Source organism: Saccopteryx bilineata, chromosome 7, assembly GCF_036850765.1.
Source record: "Saccopteryx bilineata isolate mSacBil1 chromosome 7, mSacBil1_pri_phased_curated, whole genome shotgun sequence".
In the NCBI taxonomy this organism is placed as follows: domain Eukaryota; kingdom Metazoa; phylum Chordata; class Mammalia; order Chiroptera; family Emballonuridae; genus Saccopteryx; species Saccopteryx bilineata.
The window spans coordinates 14,543,213-14,566,736 of NC_089496.1; the positions used below are offsets into that span (position 1 = coordinate 14,543,213).

Sequence of the window (23,524 nt, forward strand, 5' to 3'; positions counted from 1 at the left end):
GACTTAAAGGACATATTAGATCAACTCGATTTAATAGATATCTTCAGAACCTTTCACCCTAAAAGAGCAGAATATACATTCTTTTCAAGCGCTCATGGTACATTCTCTAGAATAGACCACATGTTAGGGCACAAAAGCGGGCTCAACAAATTTAAGAAGATTGAAATCATATTGAGCACTTTCTCTGATCACAATGGCATTAAACTAGAAATCAACCACAATAGAAAAATTGAAAAACATTCAAACACTTGGAAACTAAATAGCACGTTATTAAACAATGAATGGGTTAACATTGAGATCAAAGAAGAAATTAAAAAATTCCTAGAAACAAACGATAATGAGCATACATCAACTCAAAATTTATGGGACACAGCAAAAGCAGTCCTGAGAGGGAAGTTTATAGCATTACAGGCATACCTCAAGAAGCTAGAAAAAGCTCAAATAAACAACTTAACCCTGCATCTAAAAGAACTAGAAAAAGAACAGCAAGTAAAGCCCAGAGCTAGTAGAAGGAAGGAAATAATAAAGATCAGAGCAGAAATAAATGACATAGAGGCTAAAGAAACAATACAGAGGATCAATGAAACCAGGAGCTGGTTCTTTGAAAAGGTAAACAGGATCGATGAACCTTTAACAAGACTCACCAAGAAAAAAAGAGAGAGGACTCAAATAAATAAAATTAGAAACGAGAGTGGAGAAATAACAACTGACACAACAGAAATACAAAATATTGTAAGAAAATACTATGAAGAACTGTACGCCAAAAAACTAGACAACCTAGATGAAATGGACAAATTCCTTGAATCATATCATCTTTCAAAAATCAATCTGGAAGAATCAGAAAACCTAAACAGACCAATTACAACAAATGAGATTGAAACAGCTATCAAAAAACTCCCCAAAAAGAAAAGTCCTGGGCCTGATGGCTTCACAAGTGAATTCTACCAAATATTCAAAGAAGAACTAACTCCTATCCTTCTCAAGCTATTTCAAAAAATTCAAGAGGAAGGAAGACTTCCAAACTCCTTTTATGAGGCGAGCATAATTCTGATTCCAAAACCAGGCAAAGACAACACAAAGAAAGAAAATTATAGGCCAATATCCCTGATGAACTTAGATGCAAAAATCCTCAATAAAATATTAGCAAACCGGATCCAGCAATATATGGAAAAAATCATACACCATGATCAAGTAGGATTTATGCTTGGGAGGCAAGGCTGGTACAATATTCGCAAATCAATCAATGTGATTCATCACAAAAACAAAAGAAAGGAGAAAAACCACATGATAATTTCAATAGATGCACAAAAAGCATTTGATAAAGTCCAGCACCCATTCGTGATCAAAACTCTCAGCAAAGTGGGAATACAGGGAACATACCTCAACATGATAAAGGCCATCTATGACAAACCCACAGCCAACATCATACTCAATGGGCAAAAATTAAAAGCAATCCCCTTAAGATCAGAAACAAGGCAGGGGTGCCCCTTTCACCACTCTTATTCAACATAGTTCTGGAAGTCCTCGCCACAGCAATCAGACAAGAAAAAGAAATAAAAGGCATCCAAATTGGAAAAGAAGAAGTAAAAATATCATTATTTGCAGATGACATGATATTGTATATAGAAAACCCTAAAGTCTCAGTCAAAAAACTACTAGACCTGATCAAAGAATTTGGCAAGGTGGCGGGATATAACATCAATACTCAGAAATCAGAGGCATTTTTATACACTAATAATGAACTGTCAGAAAGAGAAATCGGGGAATCAATCCCCTTTACCATTGCAACCAAAAAAATAAAGTACCTAGGAATAAATCTAACCAAGGAGATTAAAGACTTGTACTCGGAAAATTATAAAATATTGATAAAAGAAATCAGGGAGGATACGAATAAGTGGAGGTATATACCGTGCTCATGGTTAGGAAGAATAAACATCATTAAAATGTCTATATTACCCAAAGTAATTTATAAATTCAATACAATACCAATGAAAATACCAATGACTTACTTCAAAGACATAGAACACATATTCCAAAAATTTATATGGAACCAAAAAAGAACACGAATAGCCTCAGCAATCCTGAAAAGGAAGAAAAAAGCAGGAGGTATCACACTTCCAGATATCAAGTTATATTATAAGGCCATTGTACTCAAAACAGCATGGTACTGGCATAAGAACAGGCACATAGATCAATGGAACAGAACAGAGAACTCAGAAATAAACCCACAGCTCTATGGACAACTGATATTTGACAAAGGAGGTAAGACAATACAATGGAGTAAAGACAGCCTCTTCAACAAATGGTGTTGGGAAAACTGGACAGCTACCTGCAAAAAAATGAAACTAGACCACCAACTTACACCACTCACAAAAATAAACTCAAAATGGATAAAAAGACTTGAATGTAAGCCGTGAAACCATAAGCATCTTAGAAGAAAACATAGGCAGTAAGCTCTCTGACATCTCTCGCAGCAATATATTTGCTGATTTGTCTCCACAGGCAAGTGAAATAAAAGACAGGATAAACAAATGGGACTTTATCAAACTAAAAAGCTTCTGCACAGCTAAAGACAATAAGAACAGAATAAAAAGACAAACTACACAATGGGAGAATATATTTGACATAGCGTCTGACAAGGGGTTAATAACCAAAATTTATAAAGATCTTGTAAATCTCAACACCAGGAAGACAAACAATCCAATCCAAAAATGGGCAAAAGAAATGAATAGACACTTCTCCAAAGAGGACACACAGATGGCCAATGGGCATATGAAAAAATGTTCAACATCACTAATGATTAGAGAAATGCAAATTAAAACCACAATGAGATATCACCTCACACCAGTCAGAATGGCGCTCATCAATAAAACAACACAGAATAAGTGCTGGCGAGGATGGGGAGAAAAGGGAACCCTCCTGCACTGCTGGTGGGAATGCAGACTGGTGCAGCCACTGTGGAAAACAGTATGGAGATTCCTCAAGAAATTAAAAATCGAACTGCCTTTTGATCCAGCTATACCACTGTTAGGAATATACCCCAAGAACACCATAGCACTGTTTGAAAAGAAGAAATGCACCCCCATGTTTATGGCATCATTGTTCACAATAGCAAAGATTTGGAAACAGCCCAAGTGTCCATCAGAGGACGAGTGGATTAAAAAGCTTTGGTATATATATACTATGGAATACTACTCAGCCATAAGAAATGATGACATAGGATCTTTTACAACAACATGGATGGGCCTTGATAACATTATACTGAGTGAAAGAAGTAAATCAGAAAAAACTAAGAACTATATGTTTCCATACATAGGTGGGACATAAAGATGAGACTCAGAGACATGAACAACAGTGTTGGGGTTACAAGGTGCGGGGAGGAGAGGGAGGGGGTTGGCGGAGGGGAGGGGCACAAAGATCATGGCTTTTCAGCATTTGCCATATTCCCCCCTTAATCTATAGACAGACAGCAAATATTTACATATGGTGTTCCCACTATAAAGACTGCTGTCTTAGGGACAAATGCTGATAAACTATTTCAGCAGTTCCTCCTTCTTCAAAGACTTATATGTAAACATAGAGCTCCATGTTACATAGGACATACTCAAGCTCACTCCATGCTCCCTGGAGCTTTAGCACAAGGGAATGCCCCCCCCTTTTTTTTTATTATTTTTTCTTTCATTTATTTATTTTTTGTATATTTCTGAGGATGGGGATGGGGAGGCAGTCAGACAGACTCCTGCATGCACCTGACTGGGATCCACCTGGCATGCCTACCGGGGGGAATGCTCTGCCCATCTGGGATGTTGCTCTGTTGCAACCGGAGCCATTCTGGCGACTGGGGCGGAGGCCATGGGGCCATCCTTAGTCCCTAGGGTGGATTTGCTCTGGTGGAGCCTTGGCTGCGGGCGGGAGGAGAGAGACGAAGAGGAAGGAGAGGGGGAAGAGTGGAGAGGTAGATGGGTGCTTCTCCTGTATGCTCTGGCTGGGAATCAAACCCGGGAATCCTGCACACCAGGCCAATGACTCCGACGGGTCTACCATATCATGCTTTTTACTTAAAAAAAAAAAAAATTTACATTTCTTTTGAATGCTGATGAACAGGAGACACCAAATCTTTTTCGCCTGCAAACTACTACCTTCTTTATTAGACCTAGCTAATAACACTGTTCTGTCTTTTTTCCAAATAGCTCCAGATATATGGAAAAGATTTATATAGGCGGATGGGGATCCTCAAACCCCTCAGCGAGATCTTCTGAGAATGGCTTTTAAGATACCTAGAGGCAGAAAAAGCCCAATAGAGATCAGGGGAACTACCAGCTTTTAGGATACACCCTTAAAGGCTCCAACACCCCAAAGGGGTCTCATAGGATGCCATCTGGGTCCTGCTTCAATAGTGGAAAGGAAGGTTATTGAGCTAAAGCCTGTCAGGCTTACATGCCTCTGCTGTGAGGAAACAGGGACACTGGAAGGTGGGCTTCCCCCTTGCTCCTCTAAGGGAGGGTTCAGTCTCTTCCAGCCCTGCTCCAGCCACCTATGACCTAACCTTGCCCAGAAAGCTGGGGTTTGCCACTGAAGGCTGAAGGTGCCCAGGGCCGTTGGCCCCATCCACGACACTGTGGACGAGCCTAGGGTATTTCTTCCAAGAAGCAGGTAAACTGATCTCATTCGCACAAGGGCCACTTAACGATGTTTTGCCTGAATAGTCAGGTTTTTTATTCTTCCCTCAAAGATCTCTGTTGTGGGTGTTGATAGTCCTATTTTCTGCTGCTTTGCTTAATATATAGTGTTTCCTTTATCCCTCCTACCTCAATGCCTCACTTATATTTCAGGCTGGGACCTACTCCTAATTTAGAGCTCCCTTTCCTCCTTTTGCCAACTTGTATTATGAATTTACCTTTGCCACCCAGCTTAGTGTATCTCAAGGCCCTCTTTTCCAGGCCACAGTCGCAGTGCTCCAGGGAAAAGCAACCTGGTCTCAACTCTCCAGGCAGAGGAGAACAGAAGCTCCATATCCACGCATGCTGCAAATGGCTTTTCCAGTCTACCTGAATCATTACCAGCTAGAAGCAGTGGTCATTGGGACTTGGAGATGAGCTGCAAAGTATAGAATGGTGACAACAATTCCAGTGCCATGCGGACTTTTCCTGTGGGGAAATTTCCTGGACTCCTGCTCCCTGTGACAGCTCTTAACAGACTGAACTGTGGTTGGGTTGCATTTTTCAGGGATTTGGCATGGTGATGGGGCCAACTTGGACTTGGGGAACATGCTAAGGCCACTACTCTTTTAGGGATTCTTGCTGTATTGGCCAAGAGTTCGCTTAAAGGCTTTTAATCACTGTAAAAAAAAATAGAGGACTGGATGAAGAAGATGGGGCACATATACACCATGGTATATTATTCAGCTAGGAGAAATGGTGACATCGGATCACTTATAGAGGAATGGTGAGTCTTGGTAGCGTTGTGCGGGGTGAAATAACCGAATCAGAAAAAAAACAGGAACTGCAGGATTCCATACATTGGTGGGACATAAAAGCGAGACTGAGAGGCATGGACAGGAGTGTGGTGGCTATGGGGGTCGGGGGAGGGAAGGAGGGAGAAGGGGAGGGGGAGGGGTACAGAGAGAACTGGATGGAGGGTGGCGGAGGATGATCTCTCTTCGGGTGATGGGTATGCAACAGAACTAAATGACAAGATAACATGGAAATGTTTTCTTTGAATGTATGTACCCTGATTTATTGATGTCACCCCATTAAAATAAAAATTAAAAAAAAAACATCATTAGCTTGGTTTTCATAAGCAGAGGTGAAATATGCAGACATTCTCACAAGATGAATGTTTGACTCTCAAAATCATTAATCAGGGCTTTATTATTGCTTGCTTTTTAAATAAAAACTTACACAATCAAGGAAAAAAAAAAGAATGAAGCTGGGGACATTACAATAACTGACTTCAATCAGGGCTATGACAATCAAAACAGCATGGTATTGGCATAAAAATAGACACTCAGACCAATGGAACAGAATAGAAAGTCCAGAAATAAAACCACATATATATGGTCAAATAATTTTCAGTAAAGGGGCCAAGAACACACAATGGAGAAGAGAAAACCTCTTCAATAAATGGTGCTGGGAAAACTGGAAAGCCACATGCAAAAGAATGAAACTCGACTACAGCTTGTCCCCTTGTACTAAAATTAATTCAAAATGGATCAAAGACCTAAATATAAGACCTGAAATAATAAAGTACATAGAAGAAGACATAGGTACTAAACTCATGGACCTGGGTTTTAAAGAGCATTTTATGAATTTGACGCCAAAGGCAAGAGAAGTGAAGGCAAAGATAAATGAATGGGACTACATCAGACTAAGAAGTTTTTGCTCAGTGAGTGAAACTGACAACAAAATAAACAGACAGCCAACTAAATGGGAAATGATATTTTCAAACAACAGCTCAGATAAGGGTGTAATATCCAAAGTATACAAAGAACTCATAAAACTCAACAACAAACAAACAAATAATCCAATAAAAAAATGGGAAGAGGACATGAACAGACACTTCTCCCAAGAAGAGATACAAATGGCCAACTGTTATATAAAAAGATGTTCATCTTCATTAGTTATTAGAGAAATGCAAATCAAAACTACAATGAGATACCACCTCACACCTGTTAGATTAGCTATTATTAACAAGACAGGTAATAGCAAATGTTGGAGAGGCTGTGGAGAAAAAGGAACCCTCATTCACTGTTGGTGGGAATGTAAAGTAGTACAACCATTAAGGAAGAAAATATGGTGGTTCCTCAAAAAACTGCAAATAGAACTACCTTATGACCCAGCAATCCCTCTACTGGGTATATACCCCCAAAACTCAGAAACATTGATACGTAAAGACACATGCAGTCCCATGTTCATCACAGCACTGTTCACAGTGGCCAAGACATGGAAACAACCAAAAAGCCCTTCAATAGAAGACTGGATAAAGAAGATGTGGCACATATACACTATGGAATACTACTCAGCCATAAGAAATGATGACATTGGATCATTTACAACAAAATGGTGGGATCTTGATATCATTATATGAAGTGAAATAAGTAAATCAGAAAAAACCAAGATCTACATGATTCCATACATTGGTGGGACATAAAAACAAGACTAAGAGACATGGACAAGAGTGTGGTGGTTACCGGGGGTGGGGGGAGGGGGGGCGTGGGAGGGAAGGAGGGAGAGTGGAAGGGGGAGTGGGAGGGGCATAAAGAACACTAGACAGAGGGTGACGGAGGACAATCTGACTTTGGGTGATGTGTATGCAACATAATTGAATGACAAGATAACCTGGACATGTTTTCTTTGAATATATGTACCCTGATTTATTTATGTCACCCCATTAACATTAATAAAAATTTATTTATAAAAATATGACTATATTACTCAAAGCAATATACAAATTTAATCCAATTCCCATCTAAATTTCAATGTCATTTTTTAAAGAAATGGAACAAAAAATCATCAGGTTTATATGGAATCATAAAAAACCTCGAACAACCAAAGTAAACCTAAGGAAAAAAAATGAAGCTGGAGGCATTATACTATCTGACTTCAAACTATATTACAGAGCCATGATAATCAAAACAGCATGGTACTAGCAAAAAAATAGATACACAGACGAATGGAATAGAATAGAGAACCCAGAAATAAAACCACATATATATGGACAAATCATCTTTGATAAAGGAGCCAAAAACACACAATGGCGAAAAAGGCTCTTCAATAAATGGTGCTGAGAAAACTGGAAAGCCACAAAAGAATAAAACTTGACAATAGTTTACCACCTTGCACAAAAATTAATTCAAAATGTATCAAAGACCTAAATATTAAGATCTGAAACAATAAATTACATAGAAGAAAACATAGGTACTAAACTCATGGACCTTGGCCATAAAGAACATTTTATGAATTTGACCCCAAAGGCAAGGGAAGTAAAGGCAGATAAATGAATGGGACTACATCAAACTAAGAAGCTTCTGCAGAGCAAAAGAAACTGTCAACAAAACAAATAGCCAACTAAATGGGACATATTTTCAAACAACAGCTCAGATATGGGCCTGATATCCAAAATATATGAAGAACTCACAAAACTCAGCAACAAACAAACAATCCAATAAAAAAAATAGGAAAAGGACACAAACAGACACTTTTCCCAAGAAGAAATACAAATGGCCAACAGATATATGAAAAAATGCTCATCCTCACTAGCTATTCAAGAAATGCAAATAAAAACTACAATGAGATAGCACCTCACATCTCTTAGATTAGCTATTATCAACAAGACAGGTAATAACAAGTGTTGGAGAGGCTGTGGAGAAAAAGGAACCCTCATCCACTGTTGGTGGGAATGTAAAGTAGTACATTCATTATGGAAGAAAGTATGGTGGTTCCTCAAAAATATTAAGAATAGAATTAGCATATGACCCAGCCATCCTTCTACTGGGTATATACCCCCAAAACTCGAAAACACTGGTACATAAAGACACACGTACCCCTATGTTCATCGCAGCATTGTTCATGGTGGCCAAGACATGGAAAAAGCCGAAATATCCTTCAATAGAGGATTGGATAAAGAAGAAGTGGTTCATATATACCAGGGGTCCACAAACTTTTTATACAGGGGGCCAGTTCACTGTCCCTCAGACCGTTGGAGGGCTGGACTATAAAAAAAACTATGAACAAATCCCTATGCACACTGCACATATCTTATTTTAAAGTAAAAAAACAAAACGGGAACAAATACAATATTTAAAATAAAGAACAAGTAAATTTAAATCAACAAACTGACCAGTATTTCAATGGGAAATGCCTGCTTTTGGCTAATGAGATGGTCAATGTCTGGTTCCATATTTGTCACTGCTAGCTGTAACAAGTGATATGATGCGCTTCCGGAGTCGTGACACATGCGTCCCGTGTCACCACCACATACAGTACTCCTCTCACTGACCACCAATGAAAGAGGTGCTTCTTCCAGAAGTGCGGCAGGGGCCGGATAAATGGCCTCAGGGGGCCACATGCGGCCCGCGGGCCGTAGTTTGGGGACCCCTGATATATACAATGGATTACTACTCAGCCATAAGAAATGATGACAGAATACCATTTACAACAACATGGATGGACCTTGATAACATTATACTGAGTGAAATAAATAAATCAGAAAAAGCTGAGAACTGTATGATTCCATACATAGGTGGGACAAAAAAATGAGACTCATGGACACAGATAAAAGTGCAGTGGTTACCAGGGGGAAGGGAAGGGTGGAGAGAGAGAGGGGAGTAGGGGAAGGGGAGGGGCTTAAAGAGAAACAAAATATAGGGTGACATAAAATGATCTGACTTTAGGTGATGGGTATACAGCATAATCAATTGTCCAAATGATGTGGAGATGGTTTCTCTAATCTATGTACTCTGGTTGATCAATGTTACCCTGCTAAATTTAATTGTCTAAATAAAAAAAATAGAAATATATTATCATTCTTAAATAAAACACAAAAAATAGGAAAACCCCCCAATTTATTTCTATTTCTTGGTTATTGCAAATAATGCTATCATGAACATGGGGGTCGGTGCATTATATTTGTTTGAGAAAGTGATTTTTTTCCTGCAGATATTTTTCCAGAAGTGGAATTGCTGGTTCATATGGTAGTTCTATTTTAATTTTACAGGAACCCCCACAAAGTTTTTTATAGTGGCTGCACCAATTTTTATTCTCACCAACAGTATACAAGAAATCCCCTTTCTCCACATCCTTGACAACATTTTCTATCTCTTGTACAAATGGTATAAATTTTCTACCAACCTATGGACTGGGAGAAATATGGTCATCAGATTTTTATCCTACATTTTGGTTTTGGTTTTTTTGTTGTTGTTGTTGTTTTTTTTTTTTGTTTTTTTTTTTTTCATTTTTCTGAAGCTGGAAACTGAGAGACAGTCAGACAGACTTCCGCATGCGCCCGACCGGGATCCACCCGGCACGCCCACCAGGGGGCGATGCTCTGCCCATCCTGGGCGTCGCCATGTTGCGACCAGAGCCACTCTAGCGCCTGAGGCAGAGGCCACAGAGCCATCCCCAGCGCCCGGGCCATCTTTGCTCCAATGGAGCCTTGGCTGCGGGAGGGGAAGGGAGATACAGAGAGGAAAGCGCGGCGGAGGGGTGGAGAAGCAAATGAGTGCTTCTCCTGTGTGCCCTGGCCGGGAATCGAACCCGGGTCCTCCGCACGCTAGGCTGACGCTCTACCGCTGAGCCAACCAGCCAGGGCTTTATCCTACATTTTGTAAATGTGGTGTATCATGTTTATCTATTTGTGAATATTGAAACAGTCTTGCATTCTTGGAATAAATCCCACTTGATTGTGGTATATGATCCTTTTAATGTATTGTTGAATTTGGTTTCCTAATATTTTGTTGAGAATTCATGCATCTGTATTCATTAGGAATACTGGCTTGTAGTTTTCTTTTCTTGTGGTGTCCTTGTTTGATCTGTTATCAGAGTAATGCTGGCCTTGCAATGAGTTTGGAAGTGTTCCCTCCTCCTGTTTTTTTGGAGAGTTTGAGAAGAACTGATATTATTTTGTAAATATTGGTATAATTTACTAGTGAAGCCATCTGGTCCTGGTTTTTCGTTTGTCGGGAGGCTTTTGATTATTGATTCAATCTCTTTAGTAGTAATTGGTCTGTTTAGATTTTTCCATTTTTTCATGATTTAGTCTTAATAGGTTGTATATTTCTAGGAATTTGTCCACTTCTTCTAGATTATCCAATTCATTGGCATATAATTATTTATCGTAGTTTAATAATTCTTTGTATTTCTGTGGTAACAGTTAAAACATCTCTTTCATTTCTGATTTTGTGTCCTCTCTTTTTTCTTGGTAAGTCTAGCTAAAAGTTTATCGATTTTGTTTATTTTTTTCAGAAAACCAGCTCTTAGTTTCAGTGATATTTTGTATGATCTTTTCTGTCTTTATTTCACCTATTTCCACTGTGCTCTTTGTTGTTTCCCTCGCTGTACCAACTTCGTGCTTAGGTTGATCTTCTTTATCTAGTTCTTTGAAGTGTAAAGCTCAGTTGTTTGAGAACTTTCTTGTTTTTTAGTTTCATATGTTTTCCTGTTAATAATTAGTGCCCTTTCTTCCAACTTGAAAAGCTTCCTTTAACAGTTCTTGTAAAGTGTGTCCAGTGGTGCTAAACTCCTTTTGCTCTTGCTTGTCTGGAAAACTCTTTATCTTTGCTGCTAAAACCAACTGAAAATACTAACATGCTATAACAACCATCCCTTTACACTCAGCTGCACACATTTTGAATCCAAAACCCTACGTAATATGACAACAATGTCCCTCATACTCCTGTACCTAGTTATTCTATTAGGACAGAGAATGTAAATGTCCCTGGGTATTATTACTAATAGTCACATAATCGTTAATAAATCTCAATTAACATGACTCCCTCAGTGACCTTAAAATACACGTAAGAAATTTTAAAGATTATATTCAGAACATAAAGTAGACAGAAGTTCTGATTTCAGATACTATTTATGAAAGAAAAGAAAAGTACTACAAATAATTAAAAGCAATTCATTTCTCTGCAAAAAAAGTGCTCTAAGATGACACACTGTAAAGTGATATATAGCATATTGACAACTGTAGTTCTTCTAATGAAAAAGTAATTGTCCAAGTTTTCCCTGGAGAATACTCTCAGTAACAACAATCCCTGCTCATGGAAAGTCATGAGTTAGAAAATAAGAACCAAATGAACTCACAGCTGGGAAAAGACAACAATAATTAATTTGACACCAACAATCTGTAGAAACATGTATACATTTCAGAATTTCTCTTGGGAGAAACAAGGTCATTGAAGGGCACAGGCCACTAATTTAACATGTTCAAATAATTTTTACTTAATAAGATAATATGCTTCAGAGATTTTGCCTTAAAAATAACTTGTTTTAGGACTAGGAGGTTATAATAAATAAGTTGGTCAATACCATCATTTGAATTTCAATATTATAGCAAGTATTTATGAGAAACATTCCTAACGTGGGTTCACATTGAATTTGGACAATATATTCCTCAACAGCAGCAAAGAAAAAACAGTGTCATTAAAGGGGCTTTATTCTGATTCACTGGCTAAGAAAATGGGAACAGTTTGAGATCTTCTATTTTGTTTCATTTTAATAAGCAGCAAGCATTTTTCATGTCCTCATTAGAGCGGTTAATGTCTTTCTCTAGTCTCATTATCACTGCCAAAGTGTACTCTCTGTTGTTTCATAACCAAGACAACCCCTTTTCATTTCAGGGAAGATCAGAAAGTCAAATCTGATTGCTCACATGTGGTTGTTAATACAACTCCTATGGTGCTGCTCAAGGTACCCGTGGGGATTGTACAGTTATTTATATTTTCTTATCATTTTTCATAATTACTGTGATTGTACTTTCACAAAGTAAATGTACATCTACCAATTAAAGCAGTGGGGTTAAGAATATTCATCAGACTTGTGTGAATGGATATTGTTCTTAGGGTTTTGATCAAAGCACAGAAATTAAACCACTGTTATCATGCATTCAACCCAAATGTTAAATTAAAATGCTCAGCAACTTTGGAGTTTATTTAAGCAGATGTTAACTATTTTTGAAAATAAACATGATACAGGACTTGCATTCATGATATGACTCTTAGTTGTATTAAAAGTGCTGGAGAAAAACTACTATATAATCTTTGGGGATACAGTTTATGGCATATGGCTAATATGATGATTACTGTTCATTCAGGTCAATTTAAATTTTCAGAATCAAAAATTCTAAAAACTCTCATTTTAATCTATACCTTTGTATATTATTTGCTTTATTTTCTTTGCAGATTCAAGGACTAAGAGTGACAATCCATGAAAACAAGCATTTGAGGCTATCAACTAGAGATCATACAACCACCACTCATACTCTGTTGTGTAGAAATGTCACTGTCTCTAGTCTGACACCTCTGCTTGCAGCAAAAGTGGTCAGCTGCACTTCCATTCTATTAGCTATCACTGATGCTGGACTTCCAGCCTGCTGTGTGTATGATGTGGCTGTCCATGCAAAATCCCCATCAAAGGTAATTTTCTGTGCAATGGTGTGTAAAATTTACCTCTAATTATGATAAGGTCACTGATGGGTCACTTATGATATGCTCTCTGGAGACAACTGTGGTGAATAGCTTTCGGCAAGATTCATCTGGAGAAATTAAATTGGTTTGACCATTACTCAGTGGAAAGTAAAAATCTTAGAAAATTATTCCTCAATTATGTTTAAAGTCCTAAAGAAACCCACAGAGAGAAGGGCGGTATGCACAGTGAAAGCTATGGGTTTTGGAATCATGTAGACCTGAATGTTAATCCGGGATGCCTGGGCCTAGGAGGTCCTACATGCTCAGGCCCCTGCACGTTTCTCGGCTTCTACTCCTATTGGCTACCTGGGCTCCAACACCACCAGCTGCCTTCCTGGTCCTTGAACATGCCACAGACTCTTGTTTTGGGACTCTCTGTACCACAAAATTTCCTATAGTTGAAATGCTCTTCCTTCAGATCTTCATGTGTCTGGAACTTCCTTGTTCTTCCAATTTCCAACGAGTGTAATGTATCATATCCACTATTTGAACCATCTGAGCACAGCCCCTTTGTCTGCAGTTACAGAAGCCAACCTGTGACCAGTCAATCACTACTGTGTCATCCAATTGCTGTGCTAAACACAGTCTTAAACTATTTATTTACTACTTAATGTATAATTAAGTTTAATGAACATATAACTAAGTTTGCATATGATGACCATATGGGGAAAAAATATCGAAGACTAAAAGGTATCTTGACTAGGTTATTACACAACCTTGAAATCCTACTGACGTTAACTAGATAATTCACTAGTACAATATTGCTGATAAAAATGGATTAAAAAGGAGATATTCATTAAATTAGGGATAGAAAAACTTCTTGGGTGTTATGTAAGTCAGTATAGACATACAGCTAATTATTGTTTTATTAAAATATCATTAGAGTGATTTCACATTTCACTGTGATCACAGAGCGTGTCCATGAAGGGAGAGTATGTTATTTACTTCAGTTAATAACTCTTTTTGAGGACAATTTTTATATGTAATAGTGGTAAATGAAAATGAGATTAATAAAGTGAAATTTTGTATTTATTTAAATCTATCAGTATTTGGTTTTTGGTCCTCCTACTCAAGACAGCTTACTTGTAGACAAAATAATAACTTTTAAAATGGTTCATGTTCAGTAAAACTTGTCAACAAATGACTGAGTGCTAGATGCACTGGAAGGTGCTCCTGGTGCTCTAATCCTCACTGCATATTGTCACAACAGAACAGAGATAAAGTCCTTACCACAGGGTCCAGTCATGGCCACAGTACGGCTGAACATTTCCGAGGTAGAATCCCAGAGACTGAGTGACCTCCACAAGATTGGTAAAGTCAAGACTAATGCTGTTGAAAAGGACAGATGTCATGATAATCTCATCAATCGCCCACACATCTTCTCCCTGGGAAGAATGATACGGTTGCCACCATCTGAACTGAATTCCGAACTGTCTTGCATCATCTGGTAATTCTACAGAGATTATTCTAAAGAGAAAAAGTAAAAATTTAGATTACTTTGACATTTTAAAATAGAAACATTTATAACGGGATTTTTTCCTGCTGTATATAGTATTAAAAAAAAAAAGTTCTCCCACTATTACAAACATTCTTCTGAGATTTCCAATTTTCTGTCTGATTCCAGTAGTCTTCTCAGCACACCTAAAAATGTGACTTTGCTTTTACTCATCTGCTCTCAGAAAAGCTAACTCAGTCAACACAGTTCTCAAAGTGGCAGGATTCATCTCAGGCTGGTGAGGGGTCCTTGGCAGCTTGTTACACATATAGGGAGCCTTGGGTTATGACACAGTTCTGTTCCTACTATAGTGACATAACCCAAATTTTGGTGTAAGTCGAAACATACACTAGCCTAACACAAACGGAACACTTGCGCTTTTAACAGTTCAAAATGGCGTATGTCAGTGTACCGGGGATGCCAACTCCCTCCCTCACTGATATCCCGCTTTGCTGGGTATGCTTCTGCCGTGCACAACCGAACTAGTTTGTACACGCAGCTCGTAAGTATGATGCTAACGGCATAAACTGAAACATTCATGTCTCAATTTCTTTAAGTTTTTATGGGAATGAGTGTTGTAAATTTGAAACATCATATGTCGAGACTGTTGTAACCTGAGGAACCCCTGTATTAGAGTTTGGGGCTGTTTGGTACTATGGCACTTCCTTATTCCCATGAGTTTAGCATAGAGTGCAAGGTCACTTGCTGTGTCATGGCAGCTATGACAACAAACCTTTATCTGACAAATGGGAAAGAAAATTAAGAATAATATCTAATTTCCAGGAGCAGTTATTGTACACAGCAGCAGGAACCACACATTAATTATCACTGCAATGACGTCTGCTTGAAAGCTCCATAAATCACAGCATGTGCTGCTCACGCCCACACAAGGTGAGATGTGAAGCAAATGGCAAACAGAACGTTTGTCTACATCAACGTGCAGTTAGACACCAGGAGAGCGGTTTGCAGCAAACACACACTGAAGGGGATGATCTTACTAGTGAGCAAAGAAAATCTCACTAGTGACTAGTTGGATAATTTAGAAATAATTATTAAAATTTTTAATGTCTAAGATGTGATTTACTAAGACATTAGAGTGATTTTAGTATTTGTATTGTTACTTTTAGTTATTGTGTAAAGGAATGTAAAATCGTATACTGAAATGTAATTTTTTACACACTAAAAGTTGTTAAAAATATCTGTTTTCTCTTTGTACATGAAAATATGGGTAGAATAACATGACCATCACCGTACAAACTAGTAGTGAGAAACTGGTAGAACTTTTTGCAATGTGAGAAAACATACTTTTTTTTTTTTTTTTTTTATAATTTTATTTTTTTAATGGGGTGACATCAATAAATCAGGATACATATATTCAAAGATAACAAGTCCAGGTTATCTTGTCGTTCAATTATGTTGCATACCCACCACCCAAAGTCAGATTGTCCTCCGTCACCCTCTATCTTGTTCTCTCTGTGCCCCTCCCCCTCCCCCTTTCCCTCCCCCATTCCCCCTTCCCCCCCGTAACCACCACACTCTTATCAATGTCTCTTAGTTTCACTATTATGTCCCTCCTACGTATGGAATAATACAGTTCCTGTTTTTGAGAAAACATACTTTTAAAATAATTAAATATCAATATTCAAATACAGGAAAATAAATTTAAAAGAAGTTTTCAGGCTAAAAATATATAGCTACAATATGTTTATGGTTTTTAAATACTTTCTACAGTCTGCTGAATTTATTTTTACTGATGTGAATTTGTTAGAAGAGTAAAATTTAGCTAAGTATTTTAGTAACTTTCACTTTAATTTTTCTAGATACTATGTCTACTAAATATTAAATAAGTATATTATTAATATTAATATAGCAAATATATGAAATAAACTATATATGAACTGGCTCAACAATGAAAACATCATGCATCAATTTAATTTGATTACTTTATTAGAAAATTATAATTTTCCTTTATATTAATCATTTTAAAAAGTTACTATTTTCTATGATGAAAGTAAAATTTTTAAAGATAACTGAAAAATAGACTTTCTCAGGCAACTTTACAGAAAAATAAAGTGCATATTTATGTGCATGATAACAGTAATTGAAATGACCAGTATTTTCCCTGGCTGAGATATTAAGACTGTGGGTCTGTACCCAGACTCTTCGGTACAGTCCCCACTCTGACACCGAGGGTTAAATGGTTAATAACTTTGCAGCCACAGGGAAGGTACTTCACCTCTGTGGGCCTCAGCATCTTCATCTGTGAAACTGGGAATAATATTCTTATAGCAAAGTCAGAGACTTTTTCATTATTGTATCTTAGCCCCGGGAACAGTACCTGGAACACAATAAGGACTTAAATTCTTGCTTCATGAATGAATTATCTCATATCAGTACACCCTGAGAGATATCTGAACACAGAGGCAGCTTTTAAGTGACAATGCCAGGCTCCAGATCTAGGCAGCATGGCTCTAGGGCCTGTGCTCTTGACCTTTCCCTCACGTCTGGGGGGAGGGGGTAGTTTGCCTTCCCTGTTCTATGCATATTACAGTGTCTCGTTGGAACAGTTATGGAACTGTTTGATCAGAAAATTCCTAGATGCGATCCCAGGGACTTAGGTCAACTTTCTATATCAATCTTCCTCTTTGAGGTAGGTACTAAGCTCATATATTTCATGTTAATTAATACAGTAATCAAAACAAAAATAAAATAAGATTAGGTTTCTTAATAATGTTAGAATATAAAAACAAGCCTTATAATTAAGAAAATTCTCGAATGATTTTAGTCTCATCAGTGATACAAAGTTTTACATTAATAAAAATACCAATTATTTTACAAGACATTTTAATCAGTTTGAATTCAAAGATTAACTTAAATATATTCACAGACTTCAAATTTTATAAATAACAAGCACACAGTTATTTACTGGGTGATTCATAGAAAAGCAAATTATTAGAAATTGGCTAGGAATAATAATGGTTAGCTAATTAGCATATCTAATTTATGGATCACACTTCATTTTTGAACAATCATGATAGAAAGGAACAATAAGGAACTCATAGCAATTACAGGCAGTACTTTATGCTGAAGAAAATACAGCAAATGGCTAAAGGCATCAAGATATGTGTAACTTTCCTATGAAGAATTTTCAAGGTTTGTATTATTTATCACATAAAATATAATTTAGTATCTAGAATATATCAAATTCTACTTCTGTCATGTCACCTTTTATGAATATTTGTAAGAGAGACGGGAAGGAAGAAAGATCTCATGGACAGAGGGACATATATAGAAAATGAAAGTGTTCTTTACACATATTTAGAGGAAAATACCTCCACTCCAATCTTAATCTTTCAAGCTATGCACTTAACTAACGCTGAAAAGCCACCTCGATCGTGCTTAGAAGAAAAATGTTGCTGTCAAATGGCAGGCAAGATTAAACACTCCTTTTCAATAGCACACTAAATGTGAAATTATTTTTCATATCAATAAATATTAATTAAATTTCATGATAAGACTGATTACTGAATTTTAAAGCTGTCCATTCTTGTTAGAAAAAATTGTGTTTTTGGCTCAGTTAACTTAGGATGGTGACATTTTCTTCATGTTTTCATCATTATTATTATCACCTTGATTTTTGTTTAATATTCTTTTAATGTTCACTATGGAGAGCCCAGGAAACGTTTCGTTAGGATTCATATGTTTCTATTGAGTGAGAAAGATGAGATTAGCTTTACATTTACCTTTAAGGGGAAAGAATACATCTGATGTGTTCTTAAAATTTTATAAAGTATAGTGTTAATAACTCATGATAGTTGTTAAATATAATCTACTTCATTTTCTATGAAGCTAAAAGTTTTCATCTACAGTGTGTCTGTAAAGTCATGGTGTACTTTTGACCGGTCACAGAAAAGCAACAAAAGACGATAGAAATGTGAAATTTTGCACCAAATAAAAGGAAAACCCTCCCAGTTTCTGTAGGATGATGTGGCAGCATGTGTGCGTGCGCAGATGATAACGTAACACCATGTATACAGTGGAGCAGCCCACGGCCATGCCAGTTGAGATGTGGACCGTATATATAGAGGAAAGTTCAGTGTGCTCTGTGGCTCGCTAAATTCAAATCCATGACTAAGTGCAATGTGAATTGAATATCGGCGCGTTTATAACGAAGCGCCACCACATAGGAATAACATTACTCAGTGGGATAAGCAGTTGAAGGAAACCGGCAGTTTGGTGGAGAACTCCCGTTCTGGTAGCCATCAGTCAGTGACGAGTCTGTAGAGGCCATACGGGATAGCTACCTAAGGAGCCCTAAGAAACCTGTGCGTGAGCCCACATCGAACTGCACTGAATAGGTATGAAACTGGGAGAGTTTTCCTTTTATTTGGTGCAGATTTCACATTTCTATCGTCTTTTGTTGCTTTCCTGTGACCGGTCAAAAGTGCACCATGACTTTACGGACACACCTATTTGTTAATACTTAAAACAGAGCAACAGCGCTGGGAAAACTGTTCAAGTATGTCAAGTGTATCACCAGCGTCCCTGCCTGTCTGCCATGGAGCCAATGCAAACGTCAGTGCCCAAAGCCCCCAGTCTTTTCCATATCTGTCCATGACCAACATGTACTTCCAGGAAGGCAAACAGGGTTAGTTCTTTATATCTGACTGGGAATGTAAGCCACAGTTCTCTCCTCCAATGGCATCTTCACGTTCCCATTCTCCTCTTTTCCTGATGTTTTAAAGGAATTTCAGTGAGCAGATCAACAAAGCTTCTAATAGAGGCGAGGATGCTTTGGATACTTCTGAAACTGCACCAGTAACGGTGATTATTACTTTGCTGACACTGAAGGGTAGCCCTGCTTTAAGTAACACTTAAATCTTACAGCTGTGACTATAGGCATAAAGTATATAAGCTAAAGAAAAATAGATGGTGCCTGAAGAAAGGATTTTAAATGTATTCTTACACTGCACCTTTACCCGACTCTATATATGCTAGAATGATTCCTTTGTACTCATCGTTTGAATTACATTACATGAAAACTTTATTGGTCGTCAGATTTTATGGTTATTCTCTCATGATTTATTATAACATTATAATACTATATTGTTAGCAAATATTTGCCAGCAGCATCTGTAATTTAGAATTATATTAAAATCATATCTATAGTTTGCACTGTAGTTAAATAAGAAAAATAGTATTAAGTATTTTTTCTCTTCCCTAGGCATCAAAATATTTCCCTTATATGTACATCCTAAAATATAAAAATAAATTTCTTCAAGTTATCATAAATCAGTAGGACAAATGGGTTAGAAGAATGTGGCTTGCTGATTTTTCACTGCAAGGCACATCAATCTTTGTTTTCACCATTTTCAATGGAAAAATAACTGGAATCTTATACCACTTGAATGATGATTTCCCCAGGAAAAAGATATCAGTCTAACCATTTTTTTTCCAATGATTTCAACATACCTGGGCTCATGGTAGCTGAGATATGAATAGTGCTCCAAGAGTTTCCAAGTAACCCCATTATCATAAGAGTAATGCAGTAGAACTCCTTCCCCAGGCTGGTCGGGGGCCCTGCATGTGCTCAGAACAGACTTGCTCCCCAGCCGCAGTGTGAACTGCAGAAACCTAGACGTGAATTGTCTGTAATTAGTGTGTGCATAAACATTTTTAATCATAATGTTCATTTTGGCTTTTAAAAAATTTCAAACAAATTTAAATGAACTACCCAAAAGCTACAGGTTTCTATTCAACTCTCTTTGTAAGAAATTTCACTGTGAGATGTATGAATATGTGTAGAATATGAGATTAATGTACCTGTTTTATACAAAGATGCATCCGCACAAATATAACTATATTTATACATATTTGTATACTATGACTTGTGATGTACACTAAAATGCCAATCACTCCTTTACTGCATTATTTATCAGGCACTGGGGGAAGGGGAGATGTGTGGTGAATCTGGTCAGCCTCTGCAAGCTGTCAAATAAATAAACCTACATAAATAATTAACTAGCCCTTGGCTTGAGAACACAGTTTTGATGCTAACATTTCATATTTTAAAACTCTAATCAGTTGTTAGTATCTTAAAGTCATCATTGAGCTTTTTATTTTATTAAAACTAGGACAAATTGACCCTAAACTGCAAGCTTCCTTTCCTCCTGGTTAAAAATGGGAATATGTATATACCAGCAAAAAAGCAAAAATAGAAAATTAATAGGCCTAAATTCAATCATTATTGTCTGGTTTTGGTGTGTATTCCACCCCACCTTCACTCACCTGGACTGTGAGCTGTCAAGGAAAGATGTAATTAGCTGACGTCTCCCATCTCTGTTGAACACCAGGGCCTTCCCACTGGCCAAGACACCACAGCCAAAGCTGACTTCAGCACCACGGATAGAGTAAAAGTTATGGTAAGAGGAGAGTCTGGAACTGCCAAAGCTTTCAGAGATAAACATTGGGAAGGTCTGGGATGCCAGTTCACAAGCTGGGCCGGAAAATCCAGGGTCACACCTGAAAGGGATCCCATGAAATTAAATCTTAAACTGTTGGTCCTTTCAGAGTTTTCTGAATCTACTCTGGAGAGGAGGAAGTCCACAGGTCAGGATTTGATTGGATGGTAAACAAGGCTCATTAGTCTTTGGAAAATTCTCAATCTGAAAACTTGACAAGGGTAGAGTGACTGTGAATATTCCAGAAGAATACAATCTTTGCATAGCTCTAGCTCTTCTGTAAAAGCTTATGGTTAAAACAACAATTCAGCACTCACCTTCAAGCAATGCCAGCTATTTATCGACAAAATCTATATTCATGCACATTTCCAACTTAAAATCTTTGTAAAAGGTATATAATTTTATACATAGTTATGATAGTTAAATTTGGGAAAGAAATAACATCAAAAAATACTTGTATAAGATAGCAAGAATAAAGTTCCCCTAAGAACAAGTGTAAAAGTACATGTTATATTTGTGATCAGAATTATTTGAAATATTTTTAAAAGATTGGATAATTAATTTATCCTTAACTATTTCAAATTTAGACTGGCATTTTAAAGGGAATGCTTATGGATGTCTTCAGCAAAACTGTGTTGCTCCTCAGTGGAATCCCAACTTAATAGTGCTTCAAGAAAAACAACAACAAAAAACACATAATCTGCCTGTTGCCATATAAGAATCTACTGTATATATGTTAGCTGACTAGAATATATATGGAACTTTCTGAGTCTTCTATCAGTGAAAGAACTCATCACAGATGACTCAATAATTGAATATCAGAACCTTCTTATATTTAAAGGAGTTTACTCATCAGGAATTAGTTTCAAATTCTTTATTTTTATTGTACTACTTCTTTCTTACTACATATACTATGTCTCCCATTATAAAATTAAATTGGTGTCTTTCTGGGTGGCATAGGGGTTCTTATCCAAGCATTCAAAACTTCCTAGAGTCTGAAAAAAGCCTTTTATACAGTAAATGTACCAATGAAGTGATCTTTCTTCATAATTCAGAAGGCTATTCATTGGCCCTGGCCAGTTTGCTCAGTGGATAGAGCATTGGCCCAGTGTACAGACATTCCAGGTTTGATCCCTGGTCAGGGCACACATGAGAAGTGGCCATCTGCTTCTCTCTCCTCCTTCCTCTTCCCTTTCTCTCTCTCTTCTCTCCCGCAGCCCCAGGTGCTGAAGATAGCTCGATTGATTCGAGCATTGGCCCAATAAGGGGGTCACTGGATAGATCCTGGTTGGGGCACATGTGGGAGTCTATCTACCCTCCTTTCACTTAAAAATATAAATAATAATAAAAAGAAGGCTATTCTTAACCATTAGTGCTGAACTGGAATCTATGCTGGCCTCAGGGAGGGTCCAAGAAATGTATGAATGTGCTGAAATTAAATGTCAGCTTTTATGTGTATTGGATATTCTGAGGGAGAAAGTTTATAGTAATTACCATATCAGAAAGAAGGTGGGCCCTATGATGCTAAGAACTACTGCAGAGTAAAGTTCAAGGGTTGTCTTTGCATTAGAAACAGGAGTGGGAGATTGTAACAGTATTTCACAGAGCCTGTAAATGTGCCTCACACAGATTGCTTCTGTCACATGTCTAATTGACTTAGTCAGACTTTGAATAGCCAAGTAATTTCTAAAAAGGATTTAAAAATTACCGAAAGTGGGCACATTTTAACACTGGGAAACTGAATATGATCAGAAATTGGAAGTAGGGTCTCCCAACAAGACTATTTATTGCTAGAATGTATTTCAGGGCAAATGTGTCGCTGTGTATCTTAAATGTGTCTTCTTAGGACCAGTGATTGGGAGAAATTGGTGATCATTTGGAGATGACTCACATTGCTGTCAGTTCCCATTTACTGGTTTTGAAAGTGTACTTTTAATGCAAAGTTATGCAATTGGGATAGAATGCTGATAAGAATTTCACTCGTGTATTTTAAAAATACATTTGTAGCCTTTGTTTTGCAGCAAAACAGTAAGGTAACACATACTGGTGATTTGAGGAGTGACCTGGGGCTCCTCTGACTCCAAATATGTCCCCTACTGCTCATCTACCTACCCTTAAATGCAACATTTCCCTGTCAGGGGAAAAGGTCCCACTGTTAAGATACATGTGTAGAAAGGTTTCTAAGCTCGCTGTCCTTTATATGAGCATATCTAACATTTCTAACAGGGGTGGACTTATCAGGATAGTGAGTTATCAGTTTAGAAACCCAGGCCTGCGGATTATACACAGGCAAGAAAGTGTTAGAGAGCAAGAGAGGTGGAATCCTAGTAGCGAATAATGGTAGTGATGAGGTGGAGAAACTGGGAGAAAAACACAATGCTA

At 37.5% G+C, this 23,524-nt stretch overlaps 1 protein-coding gene across 1 annotated transcript in view; it reads right to left on the reverse strand.

The window, feature by feature from the left end:
* Positions 1–23,524, reverse strand: part of RELN (reelin) — a 673,979-nt gene that overhangs the window by 227,556 nt on the left and 422,899 nt on the right. Inside the window, exons 18-20 of the mRNA XM_066238313.1 lie at positions 20,970–21,203; positions 20,154–20,315; positions 14,417–14,653 (exon numbers count right to left, since the gene is read on the reverse strand). Coding sequence (XP_066094410.1) covers positions 14,417–14,653; positions 20,154–20,315; positions 20,970–21,203 — 633 coding nt within the window. The remainder of the gene's footprint in view (positions 1–14,416; positions 14,654–20,153; positions 20,316–20,969; positions 21,204–23,524) is intronic.